General features: G+C 39.5%; 1 protein-coding gene across 1 annotated transcript; it reads left to right on the forward strand.

Moving 5' to 3' along the window:
• The first annotated feature begins 123 nt into the window (after positions 1–123).
• armc1 (armadillo repeat containing 1) lies at positions 124–13,723 on the forward strand. Its single transcript, XM_041814612.1, has 7 exons — positions 124–312; positions 2,395–2,606; positions 4,133–4,224; positions 7,779–7,971; positions 8,485–8,601; positions 10,976–11,050; positions 11,645–13,723. The coding sequence occupies exons 2-7, from the start codon at positions 2,445–2,447 to the stop codon at positions 11,834–11,836; spliced, it is 831 nt and encodes a 276-aa protein (XP_041670546.1). The 5' UTR covers positions 124–312; positions 2,395–2,444; the 3' UTR covers positions 11,837–13,723.
• The last annotated feature ends 392 nt before the right edge of the window (positions 13,724–14,115 follow it).

A 14,115-nucleotide genomic window follows, 5' to 3' on the forward strand; every position in this document is an offset into this window, starting at 1 on the left:
TCTCTTCATATCCCGGTTGCGAGTTATGCGTCCGGTTCTGATGGAATCCTAATGGAAAACTGGGATGTCCTGCAGCATAAAACAGCTACACCCATTGACGTGCCACAAAACCCAAACACTTTGCACAGCTGCTAGCTAAGGAAAGGTAGTAAAGAAAGAGGCGCAGGCCTGTGTCAGAGAAATTATTTTCTCACATTTTTTTTTTGTTTTAATGTGCGACTGGAACTCGGCTGTTTTACGTCGTTTGTTGTACCCGCTGTAACCGAAGTCATTCTGGGTTGTCTCATGATTTCACAGAAAACTGAAAGCAAGGTATGCTCTCATTGTCAAGTAACGTTAGCTAGCCTAGCTTAGCTGCCGATTCGTCTCTGTACCATAGGGCGTGATTTGAGGTGAGGTTGGGGGTCGAAGAAAGTGTCTTTGAGTATTTTTATTTTAGACTCGGCATTTAAGTTGTTTCTCATGCAGTAGGGCGTGAATTTAAACTGCATATTTATCCCAATTTGCCTAAAAACAGGCTAGGCTAATCACAGTCTCGTGAGGTAACTGCAGCCTTATCTTCTTTTTTGAAGCTTATCTTGTATCTCTACATGAGTAAAAGACACACATGGGTGTTTCAGAGTTTATTGCAGCATTAATGCCAGAGAAGCTGAAACAAATCTGAAAGGATTGCTGAAAGGTCAACAGTAACTGTCAGAGACATATACTGTTTCTGCATCAGTTTAAACAACTTTCAATATTTGAAACCACTGTAGAAAGGTTGACCAATAACGTCTTAGTTTTTACTTTATTTGTAATCGTTGCTAACAAGTTCACTGATTGAATGTGAAAGCTGTTTGAAAAGACTCTACACATGTAAAGTACAAAAACGTCTAAGACTGCTTTATCTGGAGGGGATGCCAAAATCATTGCAGGACGTTTAAATTCTGATGACCTTTATTCTGTGTGCTGATGTTTTCAGAAAAAAAAGAAATACAGCAGTTTAAAGACCTGTACTTGGGTCCTTGAAGTTTTGACACTTAAAAACGGTCTAATAATTAATTTATGAGTTAAGGTGATTAGAAATGTTTATCCAAATAATGCTACAGCCAAGGGATGCACAATATTTGATCTTTGCAGATACACCATGGAAATAGACAGTCTGATCGTTATTTGACATTAGGAGCTTCTTTCAAAATGTTCAGTGCTCAGGTTGAGCCTCATGTAGTGTGTAGCAACCACCTATACCTGATGGTACACATGTGTATTCAAGTGTTTCTCAATTATAATTATGACTAAAAATGTTTGCTGACAACCATTTTTCCATGAGAAAGACGACACTAAGACCAGCTAGAAAATGATCTGTGATGGCCACAACTCTGATGGAAATAAGTTAGTTTAGTCTCAAGTAGGCCTAAACGATTTGGGGAAATAATCCAGTTGTGATTTTTTTTTTTTCCTCAGTGTTGCGATTGCGATTTGATATGCGATTATTCCTGAAGTTCCTCATCATTTGTTACGATCTTGACTCGTGCTGCAAATTTGATATGGACTTTTTTGTAGAAGTGTTTGGTTATTTTTATGTCATTCTCATATTCAATTAAAAAAAATGCACAAAAATGAAGAAAGTAGGAATTTTTGCAGACTGTTGTAAAAAAAAATGTCACTTGAATGATTGCGTGATATGACATGCATAACATCTCTGCTGCAAAAAACAAAAAACACAAAAAAATGGTATTTTGGCCCAGATTTCAGGTCTAAAAAATATTGCACCCTCTGCGATTTGAATATTGCAGCAGACCATATTGCGATTTAATCTAATTTGCGATTAATTGCCCAGCCCTAGTCTCAAGAAGATTAAAATGTATATAGGTTTTCCTCTAACATTCAAAATCAATGATATTTCTCTACTGTGGGTGAATCTGTCAAACACACATTGCATCTTTGGTTCTTCTGCCTCTGTAAATTTCAGAGATCCCAGATTTGGAAGACTAAATAGAACAAACTAATATGATTAAGTTCCAGATTCAGGCAATACTAATACATGTTTTGACTACATGTAAGCACTTTATTTGGACTAAAACTGGACAAAAAATGCATTTTTGTCAACTTAAACTATAAAGGATAGAAATTAGTCAAATGTGACAAAACTGCTGAACATTTTAATCTTAAACTAAGATTAAATATAGCTGTTAAATTAATGCTGGTATTTTTTTTGACATTTATGGGCTATACATGATATCGACTGCCAGTATGTAGGGTTGAAAACATAGCTGTAAAGTATGGCTGTAAATATCAACAGATTTTGCTGATACCTACATTTAACTTCAATATTTGCTGACTGTATCATGCATCTTTAATTCAGCCCTTTCCTATATTAATCTAATTCCCTTGTGTACCTTTTTCCCCACATAGTAACAAGAAGAGGTTGGTTTGATGTGTGTGGCATCAAGACAAGAGGCACCATGAGTGCGGAGATGGATGCACTGACTGTGGTGAACCAGCTTCGAGATCTTGCTGCAGACCCTTTAAATAGAAGAGCCATAGTAGAAGACCAAGGTTGTCTGCCAGGTCTCATCCTGTTTTTGGACCACCCCAACCCACAGGTTGTCTACTCTGCACTACTGGTAAGCAGCAATGTTTAACTTTTTTTGTAAACAACAACAACATAACCAAACCAGTCTACTTTATTTATAATGAACATTTTAAAGTTCACATGTTTTACCCTTTTAAGACAAGTTTATATTGGTCTCAGAGGTCCCTAAAGCATGCCTGTGAAGTTTGTTGCTGAATAAACACTCCAGTATTGGATTTTTGCTTGTCTGAAAACCTCTCTGTTTCAGCCCTGCTCAGAATGAGCTGTTTCTGTGTCTGTGGCTTTAAATGTTACTGAGCTGTCTGACTCCGCCCCCTCAGGAAATGGATGTGGCTCTCCTAGAGAGGAGGGTGGAACTTTCCTCTAAGTAGAGAAGAGCCAACTGAACCTGGGGGTGGGGCTAACTCCCCACATGACATCACAAGGGGACATCTGAGAACGGCTTGTTTAAGCACACAATTTCTCGAAGTCGGGGAAAGTTTGGGGGGGGGGGGGTTCTGAACTGGACCGGCCGGGGGCATATATCTTTCATAGAAAACCCTGCAAAGTGTATTTTACATAACATGTGACCTTTAAAAACATAAATGCATACCAAAGTGCTGCACAAAAACTATAAACAGCAGAAATAAAAGAAAATATGAAGTTAGAACACCATAAAATCATTAAAAGCCAAAGAATAAAAGAGCATTTTTATATGTGATTTAAAATTGGTAAGATGGGGGATGTTTTGATTTCAAGAGGTAGTTTAATCTGTTTTAGGGAGGACAAGATGAAGCTGATCAGTAGTCCTGAAGGATCACAAGGGGGTGTGGATATTGAAGGGGGTCAGAAACGTATTGAGTAATGTATTGATCCATTCAAAGCTTTAAAAGGAAACAATGCAATTTTAAAATGAATCCTAAAATGAGTCTGGTGCCTGTGGAGAGAGGCCAGAATTGGGTTGGTAACCATTCACAAAACAAAAGTAACTGTTCCACAACATTGATCCACTAATTTCAGATATTTGGATCAATTTTGTCTCCATCTACAGCCCTCACGGTTGAGAAACCAGGGTTTTATTGTTATTAGTGGGGTTGTTTGTTCATGCCAACCCCCACCACACACATCCTCCCTGCTGTCCAGCAGAGATAACTAAAGGCCATTTCTCTCTCCAGTGTACCACAGTCCACTGCCAAAGGTGACACGTGCTGGCATTTCAACAGCTACATATTTTAAACCCGGCACAATGGTGACATTTGCTGTCTGTTTTGTCATGTCAAAACAAACAAAAGATATAGAAACCTCTCCTCACTTCCAGAAGCACCACTCTTCTGTACAGAGCCTGACTTGTATTGTAAGTAAACATTTAAGTGGACTTACGTAACAGTGGCTCCTGGATGGTAACTGGTGAAGTGTAAACACCCAGTCAGAGTGTGTATGAATACTGGTTATGTAATATTTTACCATTGTACATGCTCATTCATTTTTAAAAGCTCTCTCTCTCTTTTTTCTTTGATGGTATCGTCAATGCTCCGTGGTCAGCTTTTAGATGAATAATGGTCACTCTTGTCCTTGCAGGCTGTGCGCTACCTGGCAGAATGTCGAGCCAACCAGGAGAAGATGAAGGGCGAGCTGGGCATGATGCTGAGTCTGCAGAATGTCATGCAGAAGCAAGTTCCTGTCATTACTATGTCTCTCTAACCCCCATACAGACACATACACATGCTCACATTGCACTTTCTTTACTTAAAACCGTAACCTAGGATTTCTTTTGTTTTGCACGGATAATGTGCCAGTCTGCAGGTTTTCCTGTCAGAAAGATGCCCTCCATTCGCCCCGTCAGTATGACTGTGATTAAAGTTGAATAAGAATAAGGTGGAAACAATTAAAACTGCTGTTCCTGCATGTCCGGGATTTTAATTCACCTTGCCACCTCTGTACAATTTCTTGATGAGTATGCTTAAAGGTTTTTACTGATGTGAGCGTATATTTGCTCTCGTTTTATTGTTGACTTGTCAGGTTATTTTGCAGAGGTGGCTCAGTTTCCAAACATGGTAAAGTTGCTTGTTTTTTGTGTTACCTTCATGTAATAGATGATAAGTAGCGTTAGGGCAATATACAATTTTATGGCAACTACTTCATGACTCTATACTGGGGTGATTATGACAAAAATAAGGGTCACGTGAACAGGAGTTGACTGCCTAAAATGCAGTTTATATCTGGATTAAAGGAAAGATGACAGTAGGATGATGTTGGACGACAGTGAAAAAAGGTAAAGGATAAAGCATGTAGAGATTATTAATCCTGCATTTTACCTTACTAACATCATTTTGTATTCTTCAGTTAATCAGATATCATTATTTTAAGGTTGTCCTGCAATCTATTAATGATCACAGAATCATTTTTTTATGATAATAGTTGTCACAGACCAGGTATCATGTCATAGTAAACCATTAGTTACCTTCCTGTTCCCACCTCTAGTTCTAGTTTGATCTGACAAAATTTAAAGTATATTTTTTAACAGGACATGTTGAGTACACCTGGGTTAAGTATGAGTGGATATAGGTCATGCCTGATAAGGTATTCATATTACTGCTCTTACCCAAGGGTGCATGGCAGTTTACCAAGCTGCTGTTCATCATTAGCACCCTGATAGGAATAGACCTGTGTTCAAGTGGCTGGCTGTAGCTTGTATCATTTTGTCCCTTCCCACCCTGTAGCAATGCTCTTTCCTGCCCCGTAGTTAGACAGTCACTTAAGCTTGTCATGAACGGCATAAAGATGAGCCTTGCAGCAAAAAGCAGCAGCTTTTGCTGCTCTGACTTTGGATAGAGGTCGATCATAGCCGGGCAGGGTGGGAACACACAGCTGAGGGGGAGCATGCAGCGTTTCTGCACCAAACAGGTGTGAATACCATTTTTGTTCCTTCAACACATTAACATCCTAAGCTCAAGGAGATGTTGCTTCTCTTTCATTACACAGAAGTGATAAATAAATCAGTTTAGGAGAGTGTTTGGCTCAGTTAAAGGCTGACATGCTTCCACAGAGCCAGAGCAACAGGGTCCCAAGGGCAGCCACTCCAGACAGCTAATGTCGAATATTGTTACTATAGTAGGAGTGATGACTTGGTGACATATAAAGCAGTATCGCCTGCAGGTAAATCTCAGCATCCTTCACACAATATCTGCAACTGCAAATGACCTTACATGGATTTCTTCAGCAAACCTGCTGCCCACTAAAACAGTGATCTGCTGTGGAATTTTTGCCTAAAAGGGCTTAAAAAGCACCACCAAAGTGCAAACTTGTCTATATAAGCACAAGCTGAATGTTGTGTAAGGGATTACAGCATTATCTTTTGGTACACCCAGTAGTTTTAAAATAGATATTTGAAAAAACTAAAGCCTGAAACATTTTCTTCACTGTGGGATTTAGTAAGGATAAGGCGAGATTTGAGACAGCAGTAAATGAAGTCAGAGATCTGATTTTTTTTTTAGGGCACAACATGCACTTCCTCTTACACTTATCTGTCCCTGCATTAATATTTCCGTCTTCATCTTAACAAATATTTTGTCCTAAAATTATAGAAATTAAGAGGTGGAGAAGAGTCCACATGCATTTTTTAAGTGACCTTAATCATGTCAACATCTAAGCGGCTGCACCTGTACTGCTCCTGTGAGGATTTTTTTGGTTTGCACCACTTTTGGGTTCCCCACCCAGGGCCGCCCATAGAGGGGGAAAAGGGGAGGGCTTTCTGGGGCTAAATGGGGTTAAGCTGTTAACCATAGTTTATTTTTAACTGAATTCTACCCACTTTTACTAGAGCAAAGAAAAGAATGTTATTTATTAATAATATATCTTATTTATTAATGCAATGTAGCCTTTTTGAAGACATAAACCCCTGCTGTTTTAACATAATTATCTTTTTTAGGTAATTATAACAGTGTGGATGGGCACATTGAACTAAACTATTTGGAGAGTAACATCAGATGTAAGGATGCCAGATAATAAATTAGAAGAAAATGGGACAACTTTAGTGGAAAAATAATTTGATAACTTCAAATAATGCAAAAATGGGCGACTAGTGGCAAAAATGGATTAAAAGGGGGGAAAAAGTGACAGAAATTGAATAAAAGTTTCAAAAAGGGCATAAAGAGGTTGATAATGGCACAAGTTTGGTGAAAATGGGCTAAACATGTAAAGAAAAGGCAAAAAGTTAGTTTGAAAGTGTTTAAAGTGTTTTAAAAAGTTTTACAATAGTGACAGAAATCGAATAAAAGTGGCAAAAATTGGCATACACATTTTAGAAATGACAAAAAATAGTTAATTCGCAAAAAAAAACCACGTTGAAGTTGGTTAAAAGGGGCATGGTTTAACACTTGACACACTTCACAGCTGTAAAATAAGGTAACAGTTAGCCTCGATGCTAACACACATGCATTGAAATCGTAAATAAATCCCAACTGGGGAGGGCCCGTTCACTGGGATTTTCAGGGGCCCAGCCAATTCTGTGGGCAGGTCTGCCCCCACCCGCCCACCCATCAACAAAGTGCTAACTCATGTGTCTTTGCAGATTTTGTCCTTGTAGGGCTTGTGTCCTCACAGCTGCTGCTTTCAGTGCTGGCAGGGCTCACAACCTCGGGTTCAGAGCACTTCTAACCAGCATTTCCTATAAAAACTGACTTCTGCTGTCCTCTCAAGTGTCCATAATGTTTTTAGATAGCACTCTGTGTTCCTCATGAACACAGAAAGAAAACATGAGAATGTTGTATAGTGGCAGCACCTGTAGACCTGGAATCTTTTCCCCTGAGAAGATAAGTTTGAGCCATTTCTCTTCCACCTTTATCAGAAGTCCTGCCCCTTCTTGATTTTGATTGGCCAGTGAGGGAGAGCTGACACTGACGGGCACAGCAATGTTACAAAAGTTGAACGGTTTTCAACCCAGAGCACTGTGAGCATAAAAAACCCTGCAGCAGTTTCAGAAATTAACACCAACCATATAAAGCAGCCAACCTTGATTATCTTTTATAACTAACTGAACATTCCTCACCGGAGCTTTAAGTCTTTTACTGATTTATTTCCAACTACATCACTTCAACAACTAAAGATAATTTCTAACTTTTATAAGTGCCACTTTTCTTTTGTACATAAATCCCAACTGCATAGCTTTTTTTGTGGAGGGGCATTGTCTCCCTCTTAAACTCTTTAAAATTCTCTTTCTCCACAGGGGCACATCGCCTGGGGAGACCAAACTGCTGGCATCAGAAATCTATGAGATCCTGCAGTCAGCGGGTAAAGAAGAAGCTGAGCAGGCAGAGGCAGCGGCCGCCTCCTGCCGGCGTAAAGCCCACTTCTTCCTGGGCTCCAACAACAAGCGGGCCAAAACTGTAGTGCTGCACATCGATGGACTGGATGACCCTGTGAGTGCCCACTGAGTGCATTCAGGGCACAGTGAATGTCTGTTGATGCACAAAAAAACACTCTTTTGGGGAGCTTTGTTTTTATATGACAGTGTTGTCAGGGTAACTTAGCGGTGTCTATCTGGAGCAGGATGAGAGGGGGGTGGAGGGGTCAGATTGTAAATGTCAGCCATTGAACAGCAGGACGCTGAGATTGAACCTGAATGCTGCTCTGTGGGAAGCTCTCACCTAGCCAGATTCCATTACAGCAGACAGACGGCCTCTGGTGGGCCGCAGTGCTATCACTACAGCAAACACACAAGGCTGTAGCAGCTGGGAAATGTAGTCATGCAACCTGCTTTTCCAATTAATAATCTGTTTAGATGTTTTATGTTTTTTTCTAAGATGTTTTCATACCCACATGTGACCTGATTAAACTGGAACCTGTTCACACTTCCAGTATAATGCTTGATAGATGTACCTGTGAGTCATTCATAACACACAAGCCTTTAACTTATCCCCTTCCTTTGTCAGACTCGAAGGAGTCTTTGTGAGGAGGCGTTACTGAAGATTCGAGGGGTCATCAGCTTTACCTTCCAGATGGCTGTGAAGAGATGTGTTGTCAGGATCCGCTCGGACCTTAAAGCTGATGTAAGTTAACTTTTCCTTCAAGAAACTTGTAGATGTGAAACATTTTACTAATGTCTTACAGAAATATTGAAACTGTTATTATCAGAGGCTTATCAGAGGTTGATTAACCCATCTAAACAGGATGAACGTTCTTCTAGCTTTAAGATCTATTTTGGATGTTTTTGAGACATGTAACCGAAAAACTGCAAAGTGATTTGCTAAAATACAAATACAGAAGGCAGAATCAAAATGTTTTGTTTTTAGGCTCTTTAAGAGAGGAGGGCTGCAGACAACAAATCTCGAACATTCACTCTCACAGACCGTTTATCTGAGGAATGATTAATAATTTTCTGGTACAACTTATTTTAAGTCTTAGATTAAAAAAAATACTTTAATCATTAATATTAATGAAATAACCACATCACAAACATTACAGATCAAGCAGAATTTCGTGAAAAAAAGACAGAAAAAAGAAAAAAGACAGAGGTCTGATCCAGGATTAAATTATGTAAGAAGTAGTTACACAAACAGGGGCTTGCTTTTAGCTTTAGCTAAAGCTAACATAGCTACACTAACTCCATAATTAACGTTACTACATAAGCCAAGGGGTCTATTTGAAAAGTCCAAAAAACATTTCCTATCCACTTTTTCTTAACCCCGGTGAAAAACGTCACAGGGTGAAGGAAAGGTGAGAGTAAGAGGATAGGAAAGGAGAACAGTGGTGATTAGGGAATCCGACTGCACTTTCCTTAGACGGATGTTACAGACGTGACGTGTGTTATTTGTTGTTTAATGTTGATAGACGACAAAATTTGCATCCAGCACTTGGTTTGTTCTCCGTGTTGTTGAAACACGAAAAACTCTGTGATAAATACACTCCTGATCAAAATCTTAAGACCAGTTGAAAAATTGAAAGAATTTACGGTTCTTAACAAATGTATTAGACCACCCTAACCCTAACCAAAGTAAGGTGTATGCCACAGCTGCCCTAAATGAACAGCATTGGTAATTACCAAAATCATTTTTAATGTTTCTGCAATGGTTAATAAACCAATATGTAGAAGCTTTTTAACCCAAATGATATTTTTAATGCTAAAATATAATTATTATTGTTATCCATGAATTTTCAAATGTACTGATTTACAAAAAAAGTAAAGCACATTATTATTTCTTGATTAATATGTCAAATTATAGTTATTTACTTGCATTCCTGAACAGAAAAAATAGTTTTAGTGGTTGAATGTTATGCTTGATTAATTTCTGACTTCTCAGAGAAGCCCAGTGAGCCGGCTCAAATTTGGGTGAATTCAGTTTGAAATCCCTCATTCCTGTTCAAAATGGTAAAACGTGGAGAGCTCACTGAAAATGAAAGAGTCCGCATTAAAGCACTTCATGATGCTGGATGGTCTCTGAGGCAAATATGACAGGTGGTCTGATAAATTTGTTAAGCACTGACTGTACATTTTGCACTATTGGATCTTAAGAAGGTTCTAAGTAGAGCTTCAAAGTGCAAAAAAAGAAGAAATGGGAGTGAGACAAAAAAAATCTGAGTAAGCAATTTATTGAAAACAACAGTCAAACTGAAATAGGCTGTTGATCAGCTGATCAGAACTTTAAGACCACAGCTCAAAAACACGACAGAAATAAAAGTTTCAAAATAGGACTCAGTATTGAGTAGCCCCACCGTTCTCTTTGATCACTTCAAACATTCGTTTGGGCATGCTTGATGCGAGTGTTTCCAGGAGGCTAGTGGGAATGTTGCTCCAAGTGGTGAAGATGGCTTCACGAAGGGCATCCACTGTCTGGAACTGACGTCCATTTTTGTAAACTTCCCTTGTCATTCATCCCCAAATGCTCTCAGTTGGATTTAGATCAGGGGAACACGCAGGATGGTCCAAAAGAATGACGTTATTATATAAATGGGGATCTACTAGCCAGGGCTCAGTGGATAAGAGACATGTTTTGAAGAAGAGGAGGACACTAATGATTTTGATTTGAGTGATGCCTTAAAAATGTTAACAACCATTAGGTCAAAGGCATTATTTATGGACAAAACTGAGGGTCGAAGCTATGAAGTTTTTTTAATTTCATATCTCTCATTGCTAATGAGGCCAAGGAATAAAGATTTTAGTAAATGTTGACATTCTGTGCAGTTTTGCAGAAAATCCTCTGGTTTTTGGAGGTTGTTTACAAATATATTCAGGTTTCAGAGCTGTTATTTTTAGGCAGCTTTAGGTCTAAGTGGGTTAATACAGAAAAGAAAAACCTGTATTGCCTTTTTACGTCCCAGCCGGTAGTCCTGAGAAGTAGGTACCTCATTAATTTTTTGTTTGACTTTCAGCCTTTTTGACGATTTAAACATCACATATTACCATGGGTGTTATTTCTTTAACAGGCGTTGGGAACTGCAATCAACTCCACCAAAGTAATGAAGGCCCAGCAGGTGGTGAAGACTGAGGATGGAGGAGAGGTAAGAAGGAGAGGTTTGGAGGATAAAAACATCTGAATTGTGTACATTATTTGTTTTCCTCATGAAGAAATCAGCAATTGGATCAGTTTATTCTTCGTATGTTGTGTGCATGTCTCTGTAGGGCTGTAGCCACCCTTGCCTGCAGCTGAGACTTATTCACACTGACATGATTAGCTAGTCACATCTCTGCTTCAGCCTGTAGGCTTGTTTTTTTGCAAAACACATTACCATCCCAGTATTTAACAGCAGTGTAATCCAATTCTGGAGCTTTAATTAAACCCATATAGCAATTAAAAAGGCTAATTTTATAGAAATATGAAATTGTGTGATCATTATTACAATAGTGTTATAATAAAATGAATGTTTTAATAAATGGGTTTAAAAATGTACACTTGGCAAACTTAAAGTCATACACAATGTTGCCAGCAGGGGTCAGCCTTCGCTCAGTCATGTTAATGACTGCTCATAATGGGTTTTCAGGCTTCGTTGTCACACAACAGCGCTGAAGGTTTTTGGGCAAAGTGCACACATTTTCTGTTTTTACTGTTTTACATTTTTCTCAATTTTAAATTTTCTTGGTCTTTCTTTTTGCAGCTGATGGTTCCATTCCAAGAAGACTCGGCGGTGCTTGTAGAGGAGAACTCAGACATCCCAGACTACCTGCCCGAGGAGGAGAGTCCGTCCCAGGAGCAGGACAAGGCGGTGACACGTGTGGGTTCCATCACAGACGGCATGGGCTGGCTCAGCACGGCAGCCAACTTCCTGACGCGCTCCTTTTACTGGTGACCGCTTCCTGTGCCCCCTCGCTCCCCCCTTGCTCTCTAAGGTACCACCCAGCTGCAGTTTTAGCCTCTCTCAGCCTCAACCTGGACTAAGCCCTGCCTCTCCTCCTCACAGTAGCGTAGATTCCCCTCTGCAGAGCACTCAGAGCTCCGGCTGTGTGTGCAACAAGTGCTGGACTGCCAAGTGGAACCTGCAATAACTAAAACTTGTGTATATATTGAGCTACAAATCCCACTACTGGCTGTGTGCGCACAACTATATTCTAGCTGCATATGTAACTCACAAGACATAGCCAGATGACTTTGCATCAGCCGAAACCAAATAACATTCTGGAAACGTGTAACACGGACATGTGGCAGGCATATTTAATTTCTCTGAGGCTGATTTGGAGTACGTTGAAAATTGGGAGTATCATTTTTGCATGTTTTTTTTTGTTTCTTTCTTTCCTTCTGCTGCTTATTCTGAATATTTTTCTTTACTTTTCATATTTTTCATTCTTTCATTTCTAACCCCCCCTTTTTTCAGTTTTACTCGCATGCTACCAGTCTTTGTGCCAACCTTGCTTGATGCCTTGGTCCTAATTATTGTGTGTGCCTTTTTTTTGACATTTTTTAATATTAAGTTCTTCATTTTTGGATCCTTTGAAAGGACAGCTCAGATGTGTGTCAGATTTAGCTTTAGTGCTTCCAAGGCCACTCTTAGCAGCAGCAGCAGCCAGCTTTTAGCTCAGAGAGAGACTTCACTTCTGTTGAAACTTCTTAGACACCAGCAGGAGGCTCACATGCATTTCACTTCAAGTGGAACTCATTAGAAGTGACTGACAGCTCCTTGTGTTATTTGCACAGACTTTAGTCTACCTCTGCTTTCAGCCCTTTTGTTCACATAATCTGCATTACTTTCTCTTGTTGTTTTAGTCCAACCGTAGATATGCATGGAAGAGTTAGCTGCCTGCTTTGTTACCTGGACTCTGACCTTTTTTTACAGTATTGTAGCCGCTCTGATCAGTTTTTAGTTTGGCCAGCAGTGTCCTTACAGCAGAGATCACATTGGTGCACATGCACATAAACAACAACAGGGGACTCACATGTTAGTACAGGTGCACTAGAACAAGAGTTTGTGTTTGAAACTGGTGCCTGATCCCCCGAAATCTCCAACCTTACAGGTTGAAGGATTTTTTTTTTTCTATTTTTCTCTGATTGATTGGCATTTTTGATAAGAGGTTGTAGCAGCTAAAGCTAACACTCTTAATTTCTCTTTTTTTCTCTGACTCACACGGGGGTTAATCTCCTCTGACTTGTGTGAGTGTCATCAATAATTACTCTTATATACAGCGCTGACCAGGCGACTTTTATTGTTCTGATTGCGTGGGGACGTCACAGCAAGTTGAGGTCAAACTCATGGACGAGTGACCTCAATAACCTGAATCCAGGGTGGCTGTTCTATTAAAAAGCAATAATATTTAAATTTTCTGCATATGTAGTAATCAAAGCTCAGCATTAACCATCAAAATGTTTTTTTTTAAATAAACTGTCTAAATTGAAAGTTAAGCTCATCGTCAGTATTAAAATTCTTATTTTCCCATTTTTGCATGGAAGGAATTTCTAAGTTGGATCATGTAATTTCATTTTTAATATTTGGTTCCTGCTCATAATGCGAGGAAATACTTGAACATTGTTTCTTAGATCTGTCTTATGTGTTGATCAGTGTGTACATCTTCCTCATCTGTTCATTAACCACAGCTGTAAGGTTGACAAAAACCACAAACTAAGTCCTAAAATGTAACTTCATGTGTACAGAGTTGATCTGTCTTCAAATGTAATATAATGTAATCTTAAAACTGTAGATTCCAGTACACTGTTAATGCAAATGATGATAAACTTAAAGTCTTGACTTTTTTGCTGCTTTTTGTGACTCTGTTAATCAGACTTGTGTTAATAACCTTCTTTAAAGTCAGATGTGTTAGCAGAAAGAGAGAGGCGGGGATGTTCAGTTTCTTTACTGGTGCATAAGTGGGATGCCTCAGGGTGCTCCTGCGGCCTGCCCACCACCTCCCCCAGCCGCAGTGCTGGTAGGCAGGCAGAGGCGGCAGCTGGAGGCCCTGGAGCCACTGATGCTGCTGCTGCTGCTCCTTCAATGAAACGCTGTGCCAAGCTGGAGGGGAAGCCTTCACTGCCCTGCTGTAATATCATCTGAACAGAAGGTGACTATAGAGAGCATGCTCATTTACAATTCTGACTAAATAATTCTGAACTTACCCAGGACATTTCTGATAATAGCCTTTG

Source organism: Cheilinus undulatus, linkage group 19 (assembly GCF_018320785.1).
Source record: "Cheilinus undulatus linkage group 19, ASM1832078v1, whole genome shotgun sequence".
Lineage (NCBI taxonomy): Eukaryota > Metazoa > Chordata > Actinopteri > Labriformes > Labridae > Cheilinus > Cheilinus undulatus.